The 24,757-nt window shown below is 46.5% G+C and overlaps 1 protein-coding gene across 7 annotated transcripts in view; it reads right to left on the bottom strand.

The window, feature by feature from the left end:
• The window catches only part of mcf2a (MCF.2 cell line derived transforming sequence a), a 257,660-nt gene that overhangs the window by 173,357 nt on the left and 59,546 nt on the right, over positions 1-24,757 (bottom strand). For all 7 annotated transcript variants that reach the window (XR_015080094.1, XM_086002156.1, XM_086002147.1 and 4 more), the window contains exons 2-4: positions 17,820-17,903; positions 14,502-14,616; positions 3,229-3,319 (exon numbers count right to left, since the gene is read on the bottom strand). Coding sequence is in view for 6 of the 7 variants with exons in the window: in XM_086002156.1 (XP_085858282.1) it covers positions 3,229-3,319; positions 14,502-14,616; positions 17,820-17,903 (290 nt within the window). In the remaining variant the exon portion in view is untranslated. The remainder of the gene's footprint in view (positions 1-3,228; positions 3,320-14,501; positions 14,617-17,819; positions 17,904-24,757) is intronic.

The raw sequence follows: 24,757 nt of genomic DNA, 5'->3' as shown, positions 1-24,757 counted from the left end.
ATGCAGGGTAAAATCGGGAGTCCGACGCGAACACGCCCTGTTCTGGCTGGGAGCGTTGGGTTAAAGTCAACAACAACAACAACTTGTATTTCTATAGCGCCTTTAACATACAGCAGTAAAATGTACCAAGGCGCTTCACAGGAGCGATTATCAAACAAAATTTGACACCGAGCCATATGAGGAGTTATATTAGGACAGGTGATCAAAAGCTTGGTCAAAGAGGTCGGTTTTAAGGAGCGTCTTAAAGGAGGAAAGAGAGGTAGAGAGGTGGAGAGGTTTAGGGAGGGAATTCCAGAGCTTAGGGCCCAGGCAACAGAAGGCACGGCCGCCAATGGTGGAGCGATTAAAATTGGGAATGTTCAAGGTAATGATATTTGTCCAAGTCAGGGTGGTGGGGAAGTTGGAGGTGATGGAGTTTCTACAACATTGATGCTCTTGCCCTTCTCAATGGTAGAGGTTGCAGGGGAAGGAGGTGCTGTTACAAGGGGAGAAAGGCAAGGTTTCCAATCACACCTTCTCTGCACCCATCTTTTGTTTCTTTACATGTCCCATTGCCATCTCGTTTGATTTGCACCATCATCCCTTTTGTCATTGAATCACTCCTGCTGCTCCACCCTAACACAGACCTTCCCTTTTTTTGTTTTTCCCTGCCTATGCACTGGCATAAAAGCTGTTCATCTCTAACATTTTCCAGTTCTGACGAAAGTTCATCAGCCTGAAACGTTAGCTCTGTTTCTCTCTCCACAGATGCTGCCTGACCTGCTGAGTATTTCCAGCATTTTCTGTTTTTATTCCAATATATTGTCTTCGTGAGAAACCATGGAGCCCTTGGACTACAAATAAACATCAACCAAACACCGAGGTTAAGAACATAAGAATTAGGAGCAGGAGTCGGCCATTCGGCCCTTCGAGCCTGCTCCGCCATTCAATAAGGTCATGGCTGATCTTCGATCTCAACTTCACCTTCTCACCTGTTCTCCATATCCCTTGGTTCCCTTAGTATCTAAAAATCTATCGATCTCTGTCTTGAATATGCTCAACGACTGAGCCTCCACAGCCCTCTGGGGTAGAGAATTCCAAAGATTCACCACCCTCTGAGTGAAGAAACTTCTCCTCATCTCAGTCCTAAATGGCCGACCCCTGGTTCTAGGCTCCCCAGCCAGGGGGAAGCAGCCTCCCAGCATCTACCCTGTTCAGTCCTGTAAGAATTTTATACGTTTCAGTAAGATCGCCTCTCATTCTTCTAAACTCTATTTGGTGTCTTTAAGTACACACTCACCTCACCCCTCGCCAACCACGAGCTGCAAACTAACTCTTGGGGTTTGGCAAGGCTGTTTGAATTTCCTGTGACACAAACAACAGAAGCAGAAATGGAAACGGAGCAGACCAGCTGGAGAGGCCGGCAGGAGGGTGGAACGGGAGGTGCGCTGGCCAAAAGGGCCTGTAGAAGGCAAGAGTCTTTACAGATGACACTTGGTCCGTGAGATCTCGTGGGCTGGTTTCGATCGCCTGAGGGGGTCGGAAAGGAATTTTCCAAATTTTATCTTTTCCATTGTTGGCCCTGGTTTTTTTTCTCTCTGTTTTGTTGCCTCTCCCTCGGTGTCAGCTCAGTGGGTAGCACACACGCCTCTGAGTCAGGTGGCTGTGGGTTCAAGTAGACTCCAGGGACCTGAGCACATAATCTAGGCCGGCACCCCCAGTGCAGTAATGAGGGAGTGCTGCACTGTCGGAGGTGCCGTCTTTCGGATGCGACGTTAAACCGAGGCCCCGTCTGCTCTCTCAGGTGGACGCAAAAGATCCCACGGCCACTATTTTGAAGAAGAACAGGGGAGTTCTCCCAGGTGTCCTGGCCAAGATTTATCCCTCAACCAACATCGCAAAAAACAGATGATCTGGTCATTATCACATTGCTGTTTGTGGGAGCTTGCTATGCGCAAATTGGCTGCTGCGTTTCCTACATTACAACAGTGACTACACTTCAAAAAGTACTTCACTGGCTGTAAAGCGCTTTGAGCCCGCTGGCCTTTTCCTGCCCATCGTATAGACCATGATTTGGAAACCTCTGCTACAAGAGAACCAGGTTTGATATAATAACCAACGCCACCCGAGCCAGCAACCCTGAGTCAGGCATCTTCTCCCACTAAAGTTAAACGTTTCCAATCCAACACCTCCTCCTAACAATATATACAACAGCTAACCGCCAAGGAGAACGCCGCCTTCAAGTCTACCAAAGAATTCGGACCCACCAGACAGCTAGGGAACTTGTATCAATGATTAAACTTGCCTCTGAGTCAGAAGTTTGTGGGTTCAAGTCTCACTCCAGAGACTTGAGCACATAAATCTAGGCTGACACTCCAGTGCAGTGCTGAGGGAGTGCTGCACTGTCGGAGGTGCCGTCTTTCGGATGAGACGTTAAACCGAGGCCCTGTATGCCCTCTCAGGTGGACATAAAAGATCCCGCGGCACTATTTCGAAGAAGAGTAGGGAAGTTATCCCCGGTGTCCCGGCCAATAGTTATCCCTCAATCAACATCACTAAAGACAGATTATCTGGTCATTATCCCATTGCTGTTTGTGGGAGCTTGCTGTGCGCAAATTGGCTGCCGCGTTTCCTGCATTACAACAGTGACTAAACTTCAAAAGTACTTCATTGGCTGTAAAGGGCTTTGGGACTCCCTGAGGTCATGGAAGGCGCTATAGAAATGCAAGTCTATCTTTTTTTATTTGATTAGATTCGTAGGGAACAAACTCTTAATCGTTCCTCCTCACTTAGTCCGCACATTAAAAGCCCACCAGGGAAATTGTTTAAAAGGCTAACGGATAACAGCTACACCCGAGGATTCTGTTCAGTTAAAGCAGAGCACATCACTTCCAATCTGGATACTACAAACCAGCTTAGCTCCAGATGGTCATATCTCAGAGATTTGGTCCAGGTTAGATGGATTTGGAAAAAGAAATTCAGCGTTCCTAGCCTGTGTGCATCCAGCAATTTATCCCCATCCCTGAGCAACTGATCAATACAGACACAAGGGACAAGATTTTCCAAACACTCATAGCCCAGGGAGTGAGAAATGGTCCACTTTACAGTCACACCGTGCAGTAAGAGTCTGGGGGCTGTTTGTTATTAGATAGCATGTCAAATCATACCTTTATGAAATTTTAATAAGCAAAGAAAGGGTTTCATTAATCACGGAGGCACTGGAGAACACTTGGAAAACATAATATTCACCGCTATTTGGATGAGAGCTGCCTTGATAGATGTCCATGTATCCAGGCGCCTGTCCAAGATAACAATGAACTTGATTTCAGGTTTGTGTAGACTGTGAGAAAAGAGAGAAAGAAAAACTATTAAACCAGATTAACAACAATTAGAATAAAATGTAGAAAACTGTATGAATTAAATCCTCTCATTAATGCTCTTCTTCCTCGCTCAGCTGACTGTCAGCTGTGTCTCAGTGGGCAGCACCCTTGCCTCTGAGTCAGAAGGTTAATGGGTTCAAGCCCCACCCCTGAGGTTTGAGCACTGCTAGGCTGACACTCCAATGCATTACTGAGGGAGTGCTGCACTGTCGGAGGTGCCATCTTTCGGATGAGATGTTAAACCCAGGTCCTGTCTGCTCTCTCAGGTGGATATTAAAAGCTCCCGTGGCACTTCATTGGCTGTAAAGCACTTTGGGATGTCCACTGGTCGAGAAAGGTGCTATATAAATGCAAGTCTTACTTTCTTTTTTTTTAAATGCCCAATCCAGCCAAGCAACTCAGTCCTATTTATTATTCCCTAGTTTGTCCTTTTTTAAAACATTAATTCTCAGGTCTGTGCATCACTGGCAAGGCCGGTATTTATTGCCCATTCCTAGTTGCCCGATGAAGGTGTTGGTGGGCTATTTGAATCTTGAACAGTGACTCATCTTACAACTGGGGGGTTTGCTAGGCCACTTCAGAGAGCAGCTAAGGGCCAACTGTATGGGACCGGTTCATGTGTAGACAAGATGGGATCACAGTGGCAATTTCCCTTCCTTGAAGGACATTAGAAAAAACTTGAATTTCTATCGCACCTTTCACAACCTCAGGACTCCCCAAAGCGCTTTACAGCCAATGAAGTACTTTTGGAGTGTAGTCACTTTTGTAATGTAGGAAACGCGGCAGCCATTTTGCGCACAGCAAGATCCCACAAACAGCAATGCGATAATGAGCAGCTAATCTATTTTAAGTGTTGGTTGAAGGCTACATATTGACCCAGGGAGAACGCCCCTGCTCTTCTTCAAGACAGTGCTGTGGGATCGTTTACACTCACCTGATGGTTTAACATCTCATCTGAAAGACGGCACCTTCAACAATGCAGGACTCCCTCAGTACCGCGCTGGAGTGTCAGCCTGGTGGGATTTAGAGCTACGTGATCTCTGGGTTACGAGGCCAATACCACAACCACTAGGCTACTGAACCTTAATAACTCACAGCCCTGGCGGTTTGATAAAGGCTGGGTTTTTTTTGCACTGTTGCCTGCCTGGTGGAGAAATCCTAAATCGGGACACCATGTTCAGTCTGTATCCACATCTTTACATCGATAGAAATGAATGGATTTGAACTTTATGGGGCCAAACACACATGACTGTTCTTGGCCATAACTTCAACAAGAGTTCATCAGAACGGCCGTGAAGTCGCCCAGGACCTGGATAGTTGGTCTCGGTCTTGGGGATGAAGTTATCCCTGTGGGAGTGGAGCCTCTACCCGCCCCCACCACCCCACATAAGGCAGTCAATCTGTGAAAGGCCTGATACTTGTGGCCCCTTCCTTGACCTTCCGCCCTCTCCCAATGAATTTTCTCGCCCTGTACATGGCTCCTGAAGTTCCTGATTTGGGGCTGAGTTGAAGTCTGAGCCATGCCGAGTGAATGGCAGCTCCACAGAGGGCAGGAAGTCTGAATGGGAGATGGTTCCACAGTCTGTGTTGGCTTTTCACAAACACAGAGAAAGCAAACTTGCTTCACACACTGAAGTTCACGTGAAATGTAAATGGTTGCCATGTATCGATAATCTAAATTTAAGATCACCGCAAAGGAGGGGGCAATTCCGGCCTGACCTACTTTTGTGAGGCTGGCATTTATTGCCCGTCCCTAGTTACCCCAAGAAGGTGGTGGTAGGCTGCCTTCTTCAACCGCTGGTAGAGGTTTGATACAAACTGAGGGGCTTGTTAGGCCACTTCAGAGAGTCAATCACGTTGGTGTGGGATTGGGGTCACGTATAGGCCCAGACCGGGTAAGGACGGCAGGTTTCCTTCCCTAAAGGGACATTAGTGAACCCGTTGGGTTTTTACGACAATCCGACAGCTTCATGGTCACTTTTACTGAGGCTGGCTTTTTATTCCCAGATTTTGTTTCAACAAAATACAAATTCTCCAACTGTCACAGTGGGATCTGGAATTCACATTTTCAGAAATACTAGTCCGGTAACACAACCACATAGAAATATAGAAACATAGAAGATAGGAGCAGGAGTAGGCCATTCGGCCCCTCGAGCCTGCTCCGCCATTTAATGAGATCATGGCTGATCATCCAAACTCAGTACCCTGTCCCTGCTTTCTCCCCATATCCCTTGATCCCTTTAGCCTTAAGAAATATATCTAACTCTTTCTTGAATATATTTAATGAATTGGCCTCAACTGCCTTCTGTGGTAGAGAATTCCACAGGTTCACCACTCTCTGGGTGAAGAAATTCCTCCTCATCTCAGTCCTAAATGGCTTACCCCTTATCCTTAGACTGTGACCCCTGGTTCTGGACTCCCCCGCCATCGGAACATCCTTCCTGCATCTAGTCTGTCTAGCCCTGTTAGAATTTTATAAGTTTCAATGAGATCCCCTCTCATTCTTCTAAACTCGAGCGAATATAAGCCTAATCGACCCAATCTCTCCTCATACGCCATTCCTGCCATCCCAGGTATCAGTCTGGTGAATCTTCGCTGCACTCACTCCATGGCAAGAACATCCTTCCTCAGATAAGGTGACCAAAACTGCACACAATACTCAAGGTCTGGTCTCACCAAGGCCCTGTACAACTGCAGCAAGACATCCTTGTTCCTGTACTCGAATCCTCTCGCTATGAAGGCCAACATACCATTTGCCTTCTTAACCACCTGCTGCACCTGCACGCTTACCTTCAGCGACTGGTGCACAAGGACACCCAGGTCTTTTTGCACTTCCCCTTTTCCCAATCTATTGCCATTCAGATAATAATCTGTTTTCCTGTTTTTGTCACCAAAGTGGATAACCTCGCATTTATCCACATTATACTGCATCTGCCATGCATCTGCCCAATCACCCAACCTGTCCAAATCAAACTGGAGTTTCTCTGCATCCTCCTCACAGCACACACGCCCACCCAGCTTTGTGTCGTCTGCAAACTTGGAGATATTACATCTAGTTCCCTCGTCTAGATCATTTATATATATTGTGAATAACTGGGGTCCTAGCACCGATCCCTGTGGTACCCTACTAGTCACTGCCTGCCACTTGGAAAAAGACCCGTTTATTCCAACTCTTTGCTTCCTGTCTGCCAACCAGTTCTCTATCCAAGTCAGTACCTTACCCCCAATCCCATGCGCTTTAACTTTGCACGCTAATCTCTTATGCGGGACCTTATCGAAAGCCTTCTGAAAGTCCAAATACACCACATCCACTGGTTCTCCCTTATCTATTCTACCAGTTACATCCTCAAAAAATTCCAGTAGATTAGTCAAACATGATTTACCTTTTGTAAATCCATGTTGAATTTGTCCGATCCTATCACTGTTTTCCAAGTGCTCTGCTATTGCATCATTTATAAAGGACTCTAGTATTTTCCCCACTACCGATGTCAGGCTTACCGGTCTATAATTCCCTGTTTTCTCTCTACCATCTTTTTTAAATAGTGGGGTAACATTAGCTACCCTCCAATCCATGGGAACTGTTCCAGAGTCTATAGAATTTTGGAAGCTTTTCTCCTTCCTGTCTTTTGTTTCTATCCTTGCTTCCCTTTCCTCTGTCTCCCTGCACAGGTTCCCAACCCCCTGCTATTTTAGTTTAAACCCTCCCCAACAGCACTAGCAAACACTCCCCCAGGACATCGGTCCCAGTCCTGCCCAGGTGCAAACCGTCCAGTTTGTACTGGTCCCACCTCCCCCAGAACTGGTTCCAATGTCCCAGGAATTTGAATCCCTCCCCCTTGCACCATTCCTCTAGCCACGTATTCATCTGAAATATCCTTCTATTTCTACTCTGACTAGCATGTGGTACTGGTAGCAATCCTGAGATTACTACCTTTGAGGTCCTATTTTTTAATTTACTGCCTAACTCCCTATATTCAGCTTTTAGGACCTCATCCCATTTTTTTACCTATATCGTTGGTACCTATATGCACCACAACAACTGGCTGTTCACCTTCCCTCTCCAGAATGTCCTGCAGCCGCCACGAGACATCCTTGACCCTTGCACCAGGGAGGCAACATATCATCCTGGAGTCTCGTTTGCGGCCGCAGAAACGCCGTACAATAGAATCCCCTGTCACTATAGCTCTCCTGTTCTTTTTCCTCCCGTCCTGTGCAGCAAAACCACCCATGGTGCCAGGAAGTTGGCTGCTGCTGCCTTCCCCCGATAAGCCATCTCCCTCAACAATATCCAAAGTGGTATATCTGTTTGAGAGGGGGATGGTCACAGGGGACCCCTGCACTACCTGCCTGCGCCTACTACTCTGCCTGGTGGTCACCCATTCCCTTCCTGCCTGTGCAGCCTTTACCTGCGTTGTGACCAACTCATTAAACGTGCTATCCATGATGTCCTCAGCATCGCGAATGCTCCAGTATGTATCCATTTGCAGCTCCAGCGCCGCAATGCAGTCTGCCAGTAGCTGCATCTGCATACACTTCCCACATACACCATCCTACCCATACTTAAACAACTCCATCCTCAATTGGAAAATCTCCTCCTTCTCCCTTATTGTCTTCTACTCACCCCTGTGCTCCTTCACTTTGGAAACATTGCTCAGTCTGGTCCAGATCCATCTCCTTGATCACCCCAAGTGCTATTCTGATCAAGCGGGGGATGCAGTTCACCTGAACCTCCCTTTAAATGGTGCGAGTCATCCCTTTGAGAAGCTTATACCAGTTGCATGCTAAGGACTAACAAAATAGGGCCAACAAAGGTAGGGAATGTGAGTACTTGATGTGTAATCACCTGGTAGATTGGTAACTGATCAAGTATTTGTACTCAAGTTCCTACCCAGGAACAGTGGAACCTGGGAACATCACATCAAGCCTTGCTTACTCTTTATCTTTATGGTCCCAATGCCCTGCCCTATTACTTCTTACTTCCCCAACTAAGTGTTTATCTCCCTTTTAAACACATCTATTGATTCTGCATCTACATCCATTGAGGGCTGTGTGTACCACATTCTCATAACCCTTTCTGTGCAAAATTTATTTGGGAAAATATATTTAAACATCTAGGGAACTGAACTCCCTCCCCACCATTTTTTCCTGCTCAATATTTTTAATGGATCAGTGATGTTCTTTAGTTTATCTTTGAGGACCATCAAACCTAACATGGTGTGTAACATGGCAGTGTCAGCTGTGGCTCAGTGGGTAGCATTCTCGCTTCTGAGTCAGAAGGTTGTGGGTTCAAGTCCTACTCCAGAGACTTGAGCACGTAAAGCTAGGCTGACACTCCAGTGCAGTACTGAGGGAGCGCCGCACTGTCGGAGGTGCCGTCTTTCAGATAATACATTAAACCGAGGCCCCATCTGCTTTCTCAGGTGGACATAAAAGATCCCACGGCACTATTTCAAAGAAGAGCAGGGGAGTTCTCCCTGGTGTCCTGGGCCAATACTTAACACTAAACCAGATTGTCTGGTCATTATTGACATGAATCTTGTCATTCATGTGGAAATGACTTATGAAATGATACTGGGCGGCCTGTGGGTGGCGCTGTCCAGGGAGAGTATAAATACTCGGGCACGGGCCCAGCTTGCTCAGGACATTCTTTAACAGGAACTAGTGAAGGACACAACTAGATCTCCATGTTGAAAAACAGTTGATTAAAGCCTTGTTTAATACTTAGACCAGGTGCCTAGTAGTTTTCTTAAGTCAATTATCACATTGCTGTTTGTGGGAGCTTGCTGTGCACAAATTGGCTGCTGCGTTTCCCACATTACAACCATGACTGCACTTCATTGGCTGTAAAGTATTTTGAGATGTCCAGTGGTCATGAAAGGCGATATATAAATGCAAGTCTTTCTTCTTTCTTATAACTCTTCTGTCGTTACAAAACAGCCCACCATCTTAATCCTGCATCCTGGCCACCTCTGTGTCTAACTCAGACCCTCTGCCCGAGGGACCTGTGGAGTGCAGGATTATCGCTGAAAGATACCAGCATCCCAGCCAAAGCCAAACAAGGTTTGAGAGCTCTGTCGATCTTCTAGCATAATAGCGAGGAGTTACGAATAGTGAAAGGCTATTGTAAACCTCTAACTGCCATCAGCAACCTTCGGACAAACGTTTGATGGTCTGTATCAGGTACGGCGGGAAACTGCCTTAAACAGAGTACACCGAATCAGATGGAGCAAGCCACCAATAATTGCCTCCATTTGTCACCTTCATTGATCGCAAGTGCACATTTCACCGAGTTGATCGATGGACCATGTTCTGCATTATGCCCCTCAGAAAGCAGTGCTCAAGGGACAGCTGAAGTCATAACAAATGGTCTCAAATTTACACATTACAGCAAAGAGACGCTGGTCTTCAAATAGCTTACTGGAGAAATTGTGTCCGACTGTCTTGACACTTACCTTTGACGTTTCAATGGAAATACTATTTGTGATGCTTAGCAATGTTTAGCAAAACATCCGTAAGACAAAGGTCCTCTACCAACCTGCCCCCGCCACACAGTACTGCCCCCCGATTATCAAAATCCACGACAAGGCCTTGGACAACGTGGACCACTCTCCATACCTCAGGAGCCTGCTGTGAACAAGGGCAGACGTCGACGACGAAGTCCAACACCGCCTTCAGTGTGCCAGTGCAGCCTTCGGTCGCCTGAGGAAGAGGGTGTTTGAAGACCAGGACCTCAAACCCGGCACTAAGCTCATGGTCTACAGAGCAGCAGTGATACCCGCCCTGCTGTATGCCTCAGAGACATGGACCATGTACAGCAGGCGCCTCAAAGCACTGGAGAGGTACCACCAACGCTGCCTCCGCAAGATCCTGCAAATCCATTGGCAGGATAGGCGCACCAACGTCAGTGTTCTTGCTCAGGCCAACATCCCCAGCATTGAAGTTTTGACCACGCTTGATCAGCTCCGATGGACGGGCCACATCGTCCGCATGCCCGATACGAGACTCCCAAAACAAGCGCTCTACTCGGAGCTCCGGTACGGCAGGAGAGCCCCAGGGGGGCAGAGGAAACGCTTCAAGGACACCCTCAAAGCCTCCTTGAAAAAGTGTAACATCCCCACCAACACCTGGGAATCCCTGGCCCAAGACCGCACAAAGTGGAGGAGAAGCATCCGGGAAGGCGCCGAACAATTCGAGTCTCTTCGCCGGGAGCAAGCGGAAGCCAAACGCAGGCAGCGCAAGTCAACCCAAGCACCCCACCCACCCGCCCCTTCAACCACCGTCTGCCCCACCTGTGACAGAGACTGTAGGTCCCGCATTGGACTCATCAGTCACCTGAGAACTCATTTTTAATGTGGAAGCAAGTCATCCTCGGTTCCGAGTGACTGCCTAAGAAGAAGAAGAAGAAGATTTGTGGATAAGAATTTGCTGCTTGCAAGACAAAAATTCACGGTAATATTGCTTCTTATTGCATGCAACAGGTTCTATGTTATCGGGTAGAAACAGAGAAACTATTCCCCCAAGTGGGGGAATAAAGAACGAGGGGACACAATCTGAAAATCAGAGCCAAGCCATTTGGGAGTGAAATCAGGAAGTATCTTTTTCACACAAAGGCTAGTGGAAATCTGGAACTCTGTCCCTCAAAAGGCTGTGGATGCTGGGGGTCCGTTGGAGCTTTCAAGACTGAGATTGATAGAGTTTTGTTGGGTAAGGGTATCGAGGGATATGGAGCAAAGGCGGCTAAATGGAGTTGAGGCAACAGATCAGCCCTGATCTGATTGAATGGCGGAGCAGGCTGTGAGGGTCTGAATGGCCTCCTCCTGTTCCTAAGCGCCTATTTTAAGTTGCTAAGGCCTTCGATCGACTGATACCATTGTGCTGGGTTCAGAGTTTGCGACTTTGATGTCCCAAAGAACTGAAAGCCCTGCCCTGAAAAGCAAACACAGCCGTTGTGACAAAGCTGGGGCATTTGGCGTATGAAAACTGTATCTTTGATCGCCAGTGAAAAGAGCGTGTTGGTTTAATGTTAGCATACAGTTGGCAAGTTATGTTATGTGACACAGCAGGTGAGTCATGTTTGGCTCCAGCTTAACCATTGTGCTGAATCATGCTCAGGATTGTCACTGGTACAACGAAGGAGGAAGTTGGAATTATTTTCTTCATGTGGCAGGTTACGAGAACAGGGACTGTTTTATTGAGACAGAGAATCTGGAGCCAATTCTCCGGTATTTAGTGTCCCAAGTGTGCTGAGCAAAATACACAGGGACAATGGGTGGGAACCCGTAACGCACAGCGTGTTAGCATCGCCCACGGAATTCCTGCCATGTTTCCAATGGGGTCATTGCACCACGAGCAGGCGATAATACTTATTGAAAACGGATCCCCAGTGACATCATCCTGACCATTTTTTTAAATTCATTCTCGGGATGTGGGCGTTACTGGCAAGGTTGGCATTTATTGCCCATCCCTAGTTTCCCCTGAGAAGGTGGTGGTGAGCTGTTGTGATGAAGGTAGGGAGTTTCAGGATTTTGGCCCAGCAACGATGAAGGAATGGCGTTATATGCCCAAGTCGGAATGGTGTGTGACTTGGAGGTGATGGTGTTCCCATGCACCTGCCTCTCTCTCTCCTCCTTTAATACACTCCTTAAAATCTATTTCTTTGACCAAGTATTCGGTCACCTGTTCTCTTTATGTGGCTCGGTGTCAATTTTTGTTTTGATAACGCTTCTGTGAAGCGCCTTGGGATGTTTTATTACAGTAAAGGGGCTGTATAAATACAACTTGCTGTTGGTGCTGCCCTTGGCATTCTAGATGGTGGAGATCGCGGGTTTGGGAGGTGACGGCAAAGAAGCCTTGGCGAGTTGCTGCAGTGCATCTTGTAGATGGTTCACACTGCAGACAGGGTGCGCCGGTGGTGGAGGGAGTGGATGAGCAGTCCATCTGGTTTTACTCTTGTTATTTTTTGTGACGACTTGATACAACTGAGTGGTTCGCTGGGCCACTTCAGACGGCAGTAAAGAGCCAACCACGTTGGTGTGGGGCCGGAGTCACATACAGGCCAGACCGGGTAAGGACAGCAGGTTTCCTTCCCTAAAGAGACATTAGTGCAGCACTGAACACTGAGGTGGCTGCCGCTGCTGTTATAAGTCAGGCTTCTTTTACTGATCCATAGTGTTTCATCAAGATTGGAACTGATTGCCTTGACTTAATTGTTAGTACACTTGTCTTTGAGTCAGAAGGTTGTGGGTTCAAGTCTTACAATTACCCCAATTGGGGGTAATATATTAGCATGGATAGAGAATTGGCTAACTAACAGAAAGCAGAGAGTCGAGATAAATGGGTCATTTTCTGGTTGGCAAATGGTAACTAGTGGGGTGCCACAAGGATTGGTGCTGGGGCCCCAACTATTTACAATCTACATTAATGACTTGAATGAAGGGATCGAGTGTAATGTAGCCAAGTTTGCAGATGATACAAAGATGGGTGGGAAAGCAAGTTGTGCAGAGGACTCAAAGAATCTGCAAAGGGATATAGACAGGCTAGGTGAGTGGGCAAACATTTGGCAGATGGAGTATAATGTGGGAAAGTGTGAGGTTATCCACTTTGGCAGGAAAAATAAAAAAGCAAACTATTGTTTAAATGGAGAGAGATTACAAAATGCTACAGTTCAGAGGGACCTGGGGGTCCTTGTGCATGAAACACAAAAAGTTAGCATGCAGGTACAGCAAGTAATCAAAAAGACAAATGGAATGTTGGCCTTTATTTCAAAGGGGTTGGAGTATAAAAACAGGGAAATCCTGCTACAACTGTGCAGGGTATTGGTGAGACCACACCTTGAGTACTGCATACAGTTTTGGTCTCCTTATTTAAGGAAGGATATACTTGCATTGGAGGCAGTTCAGAGACAATTCACTAGGTTAATTCCAGAGATGAGGGGGTTGACTTATGAGGAAAGGTTGAGCAGGCTGGGCCTATACTCATTGGAATTTAGAAGAACGAGAGGTGATCTTATTGAAACATATAAGATACTGAGGGGGCTCGACAGGGTAGATGCAGAGAGGATGTTTCCCCTCGTGGGGAAATCTAGAACTCGGGGGCACAGTCTCAGAATAAAGCGTCGCCCTTTTAGAACTGAGATGAGGAGGAATTTCTTCTCTCAGAGGGTCGTAAATCTGTGGAATTCTCTGCCCCAGAGAGCCGTGGAGGCTGGGTCATTAAATACATTTAAGGTGCAGATAGACAGATTTTTGCAAGATAAGGGAGTGAAGGGTTATGGGGAGCGGGCGGGGAAATGGCTTTGAGCCCAAGATCAGCCATGATCTTATTGAATGGCGGAGCAGGCTCAAGGGGCCAAGTGGCCTATTCCTGCTCCTGTTTCTTATGTTCTTATGTTCTACTCCAGAGACTTGAGCACAAAAATCTAGGCTGACTCTCCAGTGTGGTACTGAGGGAGTGCTGCACTGTCGGAGGTGCCGTCTTTCGGATGAGATGTTAAACCGAGACCCCCATCTGCCCCCTCAGGTGGACACAGAGATCCTACGGCACTAATTAAAGGAGAGAGGGGAAGCACTCCCTGGTGTCCTGGCCAATATTCAGCCCAGCAGCCCCAGTCTCCCAGCTCAAATGTTAATCCGTCCTCATAAATCCTAATGAAACTGCATCAACTGGTATCAAAATATTTAATAAACAAAAACAGAACGGAGTCTGAAACTAGTGCCTGCTGCCCTGGTGCTAGCACAGACTGCCAGCAAGTACCCAGAGAGTGGTGAGAATGTGGAACTCGCTACCACAGGGAGTGGTTGAGGTGAATAGCACAGATACAGTTAAGGGGAAGCTGGATAAACACATGAGGGAGAAAGGAATAGAAGGATATGGTGATGGGGTGAGATGAAGAGGGGTGGGAGGAGGCTGGTGTGGAGCATAAACACCGGCACGGACCAGTTGAGCCTGTTTCTGTGCTGTAAAATTCTACGCAGCTATATGTAAAAGATGACTAATCTCATGAATCTTTCTCGATGCAATCTCTGTGGCAGGAGGCTGGCAATCGAGTGCCAGTGAGAAGAGGCTGTTCGAAGTCTGTGGAACTGTGCCCCAGTACCAGACACAATGGAGAAGGAGAGAAACAGTAATACGTTGAGTGCATACCTTGGAATGGCAGTCAAGTAGGTGAGGACCTTCTGTATGACCTCTTCTGAAATTTCGCTGAAGCTGGGGTACTCTGGAAAAGTTAGAATCACGGCATCATCTTTTCCTCGTCCACCTATGATAAACGACACCAAATATCAGAATAGCATCACCCACAGCTCACTGTCCAACTAGTGCTAACATGGTGTGTTTGATGCATTTATGGGAATCATAGAATAGAATCATAGAATGGTTACAGCACAGAAGGAGGCCATTCGGCCCGTCGAGCCCGTGCCGGCTCTCTGTGAGAGCACTTCAGCTAGTCCCACTCCCCCCGCCCTTTCCCCATAGCCCTGCAAATTGTTTTTCCTTCAGGTACTTATCTAACTCCATCTTGAAAGCCGTGATTGAATCTGCCTCCACCACCCTTTCAGGCAGTGCATTCCAGATCCTAACCACTCGCTGCGTAAAAGAGTTTTTCCTCCTGTCGCCTTTGGTTCTTTTGCCAATCACCTTAAATCTGTGTCTCTGGTTCTCGACCCTTCCGCCAACGGGAACAGTTTCTCTCTATCTACTCTGTCCAGACCCCTTCATGATTTTGAACACCTCTATCAAATCTCCTCTTAACCTTCTCTGCTCCAAGGAGAACAACCCCAGCTTCTCCAGTTTATCCACGTAATTTGTAAATCTAGCTAAGTGAAAGCTAGATGAGTGAATGAGGGATAAAGAAATAGAAGGATGTGTTGATGTGGTGAGATGAAGAGGGGTGGGAGGAGGCTCGTGTGGAGCATAAACACCGGCACGGACCAGTGTCTGTGCTGTACACTCAATGTAATTCTATGTAATTTGCACAGGTAGCAAGAAGACTAGGCTCCAGCTGCCTAGGCCCCACGTTCTTGAATTCCCTCCCTAAAGACCTCCACCTCCCTCGCCTCCTTTAAGATCCTCCTTAAAACCCATCTCTTTGACTAAGCCTTTCATCGCCCCTCGTAATCCTTCCTTGTTGGCTCAGAATCCATTCTTCCTCACACCTCAGTGAAGCGCTTTGGGATGTTTTCCTACATTACAGGCACTACATAAGAACATTAGAACATAAGAAATAGGAGCAGGAATAGGCCACTTGGCCCCTTGAGCCTGCTCCGCCATTCAATAAGATCATGGCTGATCTTGGGCTCAAAGCCACTTCCCCGCCCGCTCCCCATAACCCTTCACTCCCTTATCTTGCAAAAATCTGTCTCTCTCCACTTTAAATGTATTTAATGACCCAGCCTCCACAGCTCTCTGGGGCAGAGAATTCCACAAATTTACGACCCTCTGAGAGAAGAAATTCCTCCTCATCTCAGTTCTAAAAGGGCGACCCTTTATTCTGATATACTGTGACCCCGAGTTCTAGATTTCCCCACGAGGGGAAACATCCTCTCTGCATTTACCTTGTCGAGCCCCCTCAGTATCTTATATGTTTCAATAAGATCCCCTCTCATTCTTCTAAATTCCAATGAGTATAGGCCCAGCCTGCTCAACCTTTCCTCATAAGTCAACCCCCTCATCTCCGGAATTAACCGTGCGAATCGTCTCTGAACTGCCTCCAATGCAAGTATATCCTTCCTTAAATAAGGAGACCAAAACTGTACGCAGTGCTCCAGGTGTGGTCTCACCAATACCCTGTACAGTTGTAGCAGGACTTCCCTACTTTTATACTCCAATCCCCTTGAAATAAAGGCCAACATTCCATTTGCCTTTTTGATTACTTGCTGTACCTGCATGCTAACGTTTTGTGTTTCATGCACAAGGACCCCCAGGTCCGTCTGAACTGTAGCATTTTGTAATCTCTTTCCATTTAAATAATAATTTGCTTTTTTATTTTTCCTACCAAAGTGGATAATCTCGCACTTTCCCACATTATACTCCATCTGCCAAATGTTTGCCCACTCACTTAGCCTGTCCATATCCCTTTGCAGATAAATGCAAATCGTTAGAATCTCACAGCACAGAAGGAGGCCATTTGGCCCATCATGCCTGTGCCAGCTCTTTGAAAGAGTTTTCCAAGTAGTCCCACTCCGCCCTGCTCTTTCTCCGTACCCCTGCAAATTTTTCCCTTTCAAGTATTTATCCAATTCCCTTTTGAAAGTTAATATTGAATCTGCTTCCACCGCCCTTTCAGGCAGCGCATTCCAGATCACAACAACTCGCTGCGTAAAAAAAATTCTCATCATCTCCCCTCTGGTTCTTTTATCAATCACCTTAAATCTGTGTCCTCAGGTTAACGACCATCCCACCAGCGGGAATAGTTTCTCTATCAAAACACTTCATAATTTTGAACACCTCTATTACATCTCCCCTTAACCTTCTCTGCTCTAAAGAGAACAACCCCAGTGTAATGATCAATAACATGTCATTCTATAGTGGACACTAGGTGGAGCCGTAGAGCTGTGTAGAGCTGGATATAGCTGTATGTATAAGACTACACTACCCAGCTGTATGTATATTAAGACTACATTACCCATGAGGCACTAGGCTACCCACAAGGCAGCAGTCAAGATGGAAGCCTCTACAGATACTGTACCTAGTCCACATGTGCTCAATAAAAGTGTCTAGCAAAAGCTAGCTGTGTTCATAATAAGAATGTCTATTTATTAATGAACATAAGACCCAGCTTCTCCAGTCTCTCCCCGTAACTGAAGTCCCTCATCCCCTGGAACCATTCTAGTAAATCTCCTCTGCACCCTCGCCGAGGCCTGGCCATCCTTCCTAAAGTGTGGTGCCCAGAATTGGACCCAATACTCCAACTGGGGCCGAACCAGTGAGTTATGAAGGTTTGAGCATAACTTCCTTGCTTTTGTACTCTCTGCCTCTATTTATACAGTCAAGGACCCCGTATCCTTGCCCCGGCCACCTTCGATGATTTGTGTACATTCACCCCCAGGTCTCTCTGTTCCTGCACCCCCTTTAGAATTGATCCATTTTGTTTATATTCATGTAGCATGAATCTGCAGTTGCAAATATGGCACAGTTCTGAAGAACAGAAAAGTCAATCTCTGGACAAAGCTCCCTTCTCTTTTCTTTGACGGGTAGACAAGCGAGAATGGCTTTTCTTCAGCGGGCCGGGTAATGCAGCGAAGCCCAGTCTGAACGTGTAAACTGATAAAGCCCGTTAATCGACGATTGCTTTGACATCCCCGACCATCATCATGTCTTATTAACTCCTCTTAACTTATTATTTATGAGGTACTGATCTCCAATGCTGGTAGGCATCACATTTATAAACAAGAATGAAGAAGCTGAGAGTCTGGTATCAAATTAATTTCTGGAGACGAGTCAAGCTGAGTTAACGAAGCTCACCTGGGAGGAAAGCAAACTGTTTCTTCAGGTGCTCACTGATGTTTTTTGCACAAATCGAGTTTAGGATTTCTGGTGTAAGGTCATCTGCAAGGAAAAAAATACATACATATATTAATTATGATGTAACTGACTCCCTTAATCAGCTCAACAACAACAACTTGCATTTATACAGCGCTTTTAACGTAGTAAAACGTCCCAAGGCGCTTCACAGGAACGATTATCAAACAAAATTTGACACCGAGCCACATAAGGAGATATTAGGGCAGGTGACCAAAAGCTTGGTCAAAGAGGGAGGTTTTAAGGAGCGTCTTAAAGGAGGAAAGAGAGGTGGAGAGGTTTAGGGAGGGAATTACAGAGCTTAGGGCCCAGGCAGCTGAAGGCACGGCCGCCAATGGTGGAGCGATTAAAATCGGGGATACGCAAGAGGCCAGAATTGGAGGAACGCAGAGATCTCGGGGGGTGGGGGGGGGGGTGCTGAAGAAGATTACAGAGATAGGGAGGGGCGAGGCTATGGAGGGATTTGAAAACAAGGATGAGAATTTTGCAATCGAAGCGTTGCTGGACTGGGAGCCAATGTAGGTCAGCGAGCACAGGGGCTGATGGGTGAACAGGACCTGGTGCGAGTCCAGATATGGGCAGCAGGGTTTCGGATGAGCTGAAGTTTATGGAGGGTGGGAGGTGGGAGGCCGACCAGGTCCTCTGTTCCACAATTGCTCTGCAGAACTGTGGGTACATTATTGGAAATATTAGAACATGAGATCCAAAGCAAGATAAATCCGTCCACTCCAACCAGAGCCAACACTAATTATTCTGAGATGGACCTCTCTCCCACAACACCTTACTTTAGCGACACTAAATTCCTTTCTACTCCCCCAGCTCTGCAGGGCAAGGAAAGGGTTAATTCTTGACCTTTAGCTTTTTGCCTGTTAAGCAAGTTTCTGTCTGAAGGACAATTTAAATTAAAAGGAATTCCAGTCAGACAACTTTAACTAATAACAAGTCATTGCACAGACACGGGGTCAGTCTCTGCTGATAATGGCTTCGGGAGGGAGGCAACAAACTTTGCTAGCGCGACCCTTGACCAGGCTCCTGCCATAGATCTGGGAAATTGGGGAGTTCTTCTTGTTAAAACTGAAGTCCAGCTAATTGGATAAAGTAATACTTTGAAACATGTGGATTCTCACATAGAGACAGACTGAAAGTGGGGGGTGGGTTAGAATAGATACAACCAGGTCAGAATTCAACAAGATCTGGCCAAACTTTCCCTTCGAGCTCAAAGCCTGCGACACAATGAATTCTACGATCTTGTATCATCAGTGCGACCCTCAGTATATGCTCAATCATTGTTAATAGTTATCATTGTACAGGAAACTCTCTTTTAACCGGCACCTAAATATCCAGAAATCTCTCTTAACCGGCAAAATTCAGGAGTAGGTTCAGGTAAGTTTTAATACGTATATATTAGTAGCCGTGTAACCGGGGTTCTTGGATCTGTGGCCGTGCAACAGGGACTCCTGGGTCTGTGGCCGTGTAACCGGGGTTCTTGGATCTGTGGCCGTGCAACAGGGACTCCTGGGTCTGTGGCCGTGTAACCAGGACTCCTGCACAAGTGCCGTGTAACCGGGGCTCCTGCACCTGTGGCTGTGTACGGGGCTCTCGTACCTTGGTAAGTATACCTCTCTGTAATCCAGACTTTTTGATCCACCGGCACCACGCCGGTCCCGTCGGTGCCGGATAAAAAAGAGTTTCCTTTATATATGTAATTATTAGTAATAATGGTTATCATTGAATGCTTAATTCCTAGCAAAGCCAATAAATGCCTTTGAACTCTATTATCTTGTGCAATTACTTATAAAAGTAAATAAGCAAGAATATCCACTACCCAGCAGTCGGACCTCCAATCCTCCTTCTCCATAGATGCTGATCCATCAGACTGGCTTCAAAATCCACTCCTGGCTGGCCTCCCACATTCTACCCTACGTAAACTTGAGGCCATCCAAAACGCTGCTGCCCGTGTCCTAACTCACACCCAGTCCCGTTCACCCGTCACTCCTGTGCTCACTGCCCCGTGTCCTAACTCACACCCAGTCCCGTTCACCCATCACCCCTGAGCTCACTGACCTACATTGGCTCCTGGTTCAGCAACGCCTCGATTTCAAAATTCTCATCATTGTTTTCAAATCCCTCCATGGCCTCGCCCCCTCCCTATCTCTGTAATCCCCTTCAGCCCCACAACCCCACAACCCCCCGAGATATCTGCGCTCCTCTAATTCTGCCCCCTTGAACATCCCTGATTATAATCGCTCAACCAGTGGCGGCCGTGCCTTCTGTTGCCTGGGCTAAACCTCTCCACCTCTCTACCTCTCTTTCCTCCTTTAAGATCCTCCTTAAGACCTACCTCTTTGACCAAGCTTTTGGTCACCTGTCCTAATTTCTCCTTATGTGGCTCGCTGTCAAATTTTTGTCTTATAACACTCCTGTGAAGCGCCTTGGGACGTTTTACTAAAGGCGCTATATAAATACAAGTTGTTGTTGTTGTAGGGATCTCGACCGCACACCTGATTAGGAATTAGAACACTGCCTACTTGAGCGAAGTGCAAAATCAGTTATATGCAGGCTCCGACCAGTTCTACGAGCGATGGAGCTGAAGAGACGCAGCCAAGGTAAGTTTGGGAATTACTTAAAATATTACACTCCGTCCTGTCTCCACCCCCTCCCCCCATAACCATCGAGATCCCTCCGCCGCACGGATATCTTGGGGTAGGGTCGCCAACCCTGGTTGGTTGTATCCCTGGACCTTTCATCACATGACCTCCCGCCTCCAAGTGCTCCGCCCCCACTCTCCTGCCATTGGTCGCCCAACATGTCCATCCTCGCAGTGCCCCGCCTGTCTGCGGCCAGTTGGAAAGCGAAGAGGCTCCTGTTTACACAACTGGGCGATTCCTGACTGTCAATCAAACAGCCTTTTCTTTCGCTATCTCCAATATTTTTATAACTAACAAGGAATTCTTTTTTAAAAATCCCCTGGGATTTTCTTCCTGCTGTGTTGTGCGCGGCAGTGCCCCGGACATTAATCTTTCATTCTTGGAGATTCCTGTACAATCCTGGAGGATTGGCCAGTGGCAACCCTATCATAAGAACATAAGAACATAAGAAGTAGGAGCAGGAGTAGGCCATGCGGCCCCTCGGGCCTGCTCCGCCATTCAATAGGATCATGGCTGATCCGAACCTAGACTCACATCCACTTCCCTGCCCGCTCCCCGTAACCCCTAATTCCCTTATCAGCTAGGAAACTGTCTATCTCCGTTTTAAATTTATTTAATGTCGCAGCTTCCACAGCTCCCTGGGGTAGCAAATTCCATAGATTTACTACCCTCTGAGTGAAGAAGTGTCTCCTCATCTCAGTTTTGAAAGGGCAGCCCCTTATTCTAAGATTATGCCCCCTAGTTCTAGTCTCACCCATCAGTGGAAACATCCTCCCCGTATCCACCCAATCAAGCCCCCTCACAATCTTATATGTTTCGATAAGATCGCCTCTCATTCTTCTGAATTCCAATGAGTAGAGGCCCAACCTACTCAAACTTTTCTCATAAGTCAACCCCCTCATCTCCGGAATCAACCGAGTGAACCTTCTCTGAACTGCCTCGAGAGCAAGTATATCTTTTCTTAAATATGGAAACCAAAACTGCACGCAGTATTCCAGGTGTGGCCTCACCAGTACCCTGTATAACTGAAACAAGACTTCCCTGCTTTTATACTCCAACCCCCTTGCAATAAAAGCCAAGATTCTATTGGCCTTCCTGATCACCTGCTGTACCTGCATACTAACCTTCTGTGTTTCATGCACCAGGACCCCCAGATCCCTTTGTACTGTAGCACTTTGCAGTTTCTTTCCATTTAGATAATAACTTGGTCTTTGATTTTTTTCTGCCAAAGTGCATAACCTCACACTTTCCAACATTATATTCCATCTGCCAAATTTCTGCCCACTCACTTAGCTTGTCTATGTCCTTTTGCAAGATTTTTATGTCCTCCTCACTCACTGCTTTCCCTCCCATCTTTGTATCGTCGGCAAACTTGGATATATTGCACTTGGTCCCCTCCTCCAAATCGTTAATATAGATTGTAAAGAGTTGGGGTCCCAGCACTGACCCCTGCGGAACACCACGAGTTACTGATTGCCAACCCGAGAATGAACCATTTATCCCAACTCTCTGCTTTCTGTTAGATAGCCAATCTTCCACCCATGCCAGTATATTACCCCCAATCCCATGATTTTTTATCTTGTGTAGTAATCTTTTGTGTGGCACCTTGTCAAATGCCTTTTGGAAGTCCAAATACACCACATCCACTGGTTCCCCTTTATCCACCCTGTTTGTTACGTCCTCAAAGAATTCGAGCAAATTTTCATAAAACCATGCTGACTCTGTCCGATTAAATTATGCTTATCCAAATGTCCTGTCACTGCTTCCTTAATAATGGACTCCAACATTTTACCAACCACAGATGTTAGGCTAACTGGTCTATAGTTTCCAGCCTTTTGTCTACCTCCCTTTTTAAATAAGGGTGTTACATTAGCAGTTTTCAAATCTGCTGGGACTTTTCCTGAATCCAGGGAGCTTTGGAAAATTACCACCAATGCATCCGCAATCCCTACCGCCACTTCTCTCAAGACCCTAGGATGTAAGCCATCAGGTCCAGGGGATTTATCCGCCTTAAGTCCCATTATCTTACCGAATACCATCTCCTTAGTGATTTTAATCGTGTTTAGCTCCTCCCCCCCTATAACCCCCTGTTTGTCCAGTGTTGGGATATTTTTAGTGTCCTCTGCTGTAAAGACTGATATAAAATATTTGTTCAGCGTTTCTGCCATCTCCATGTTCCCCACTACTAATTTCCCAGTCTCATCCTCTAAGGGACCAACATTCACTTTAGCCACCCTTTTTCTTTTTATATAACTGTAGAAACTCTTGCTATCTGTTTTTATATTTTTTGCTAGTTTACTTTCATAATCTATCTTCCCTTTCTTAATTCATCTTTTAGTTATTCTTTGCTGGCTTTTAAATGCTTCCCAATCTTCTATCCTCCCACTAGATTTGGCTACTTTATATGCCCTTGTTTTCAGTCGGATACTATCCTTAATTACTTTACTTAGCCACGGATGGCTGTATTTTCTTTTACGCCCCTTTTTCCTCAGTGGAATATATTTTTCTTGAACGTTGTGAAATATCTCCTTGAATGTACACCACTGCTCATGAACTGTCTTACACCTTAATCTATTTTCCCAGTCCACTTTAGTCAACTCTGCTCTCATACCTTCGGTGGCCCGATACTGGTCGGCCTCAATCCAACGAGCTGCATCGGGACCCCGCTTTACGGACACCCGCCCCCCTCACCCACCACCCCCCCGCCCACCCCCACGTAGATGAGGCCGTGGCCCTCAAAATTGCGGCCGCCTCTTTGCTTTGGGTCACATTTTTAAAAAGACTTGTATTTCTACAGCGCCTTTCACGACCACCGGACATCTCAAAGCGCTTTACACCAATGAAGTACTTTTGAAGTGTAGTCACTTTTGTAATGTTGGAAATGCAGCAGCCAATTTACACACAGCAAGCTCCCACAAGCAGCAATGTGATAATGACCAGATAATCTGTTTTTTAGTGATGTTGATTGAGAGATAAATATTTTCCCCAGGACACTGGGGATAACTCCCCTGCTCTTCTTCGAAATAGTGCCATGGGATCTTTTACGTCCACCTGAGAAAGCAGACGGGGCCTCGGTTTAGACGTCTCGTCCGAAAGACGGCACCTCTGACAATGCAGCACTCCCTCAGTACTGTACTGGAGGGTCAGCTTAGCTGTATTTAACCCCTGTGAGTGAGTGAGGCTTGTTAACATTTGCATTCTGTTGCTGATAAAGTCACTCGCTGAGGCCGAAACCAGGTGCAGTTTGCAGTACAGAAATTGTGGTCACGCCTCCAGTTATTAATCAATTGAAAAACAACAGGTTTTAACGACAGGAATTATTTATTTATCTCTAGGTCCACTAAAGTGCTTCCCCAAAGTTAAACAACAGGTACACTGTACACCCAATGTGTAAATAGCGCAAGATAAATGTCTGATTGTGCTAACGACCCTGTACAAGTTCAATGAATCATTTTAAGCAAATTCGTTTTACTCTGTCTTGAAGATTTACATTATAATCTGTTATATACCCAGCTATAGAAATGCAACTAACACGTTGAACACTCTGCACAACACGCTCTACACCTCACATTTCAGATGTGACATTAAATCAAGAAGTAAGAAAGAACTTGCATTTCAACAGCACCTTTCACAACCTCACGACATCCCAAAGCGCTTTACAGCCAATGAAGTACTTTTTTTGAAGTGCAGTCACTGTTGTAATGTGGGAAACGCGGCAGCCAATTTGCGCACAGCAAGCTCCCACAGACAGCAATAATAACCAGATCATCTGTTTTAATAGTGTTGATTGAGAGATAAATATTGGCCCCAGGACACCTCCCTCGCTCTTCTTCAAATCGGTTACGTCCACCTGAGAGGGAAGGCGGGACCTCCGGTTTAACGTCTCATCCGAAAGGCGGCACCTCCAAAAGCGCCACACTCCCTCAGTACTCGCACTGAAGTGTGAGCCCAGATTTTGTGCTCAAGTCTCAGGACTGGGAGTTTGAACCCACAACTTTCTGACGCAAAGACAAGAGTGCTACCCACTGAGCCACAGCTGACACAAAACTCTGAGTGAACTAAGGTTGTGCTTACTTATGGAAATGAGACCTTGTGGGCTGAAGGCGCATGTCAACTGTTATATATCTCTACCTTTAAAAGAGAGTAATACATTGTTCATTACATTGGACAATATTCCTGTCGTGAAAACAGTGTATCAATTGATTTATCATGAGTACTGCAGTGTATGTACCT

Source organism: Somniosus microcephalus, chromosome 1 (assembly GCF_052327205.1).
Source record: "Somniosus microcephalus isolate GS21.2 chromosome 1, FLI_Smic_1.0, whole genome shotgun sequence".
In the NCBI taxonomy this organism is placed as follows: domain Eukaryota; kingdom Metazoa; phylum Chordata; class Chondrichthyes; order Squaliformes; family Somniosidae; genus Somniosus; species Somniosus microcephalus.
This window is presented reverse-complemented; position numbering and strand designations above follow the sequence as displayed.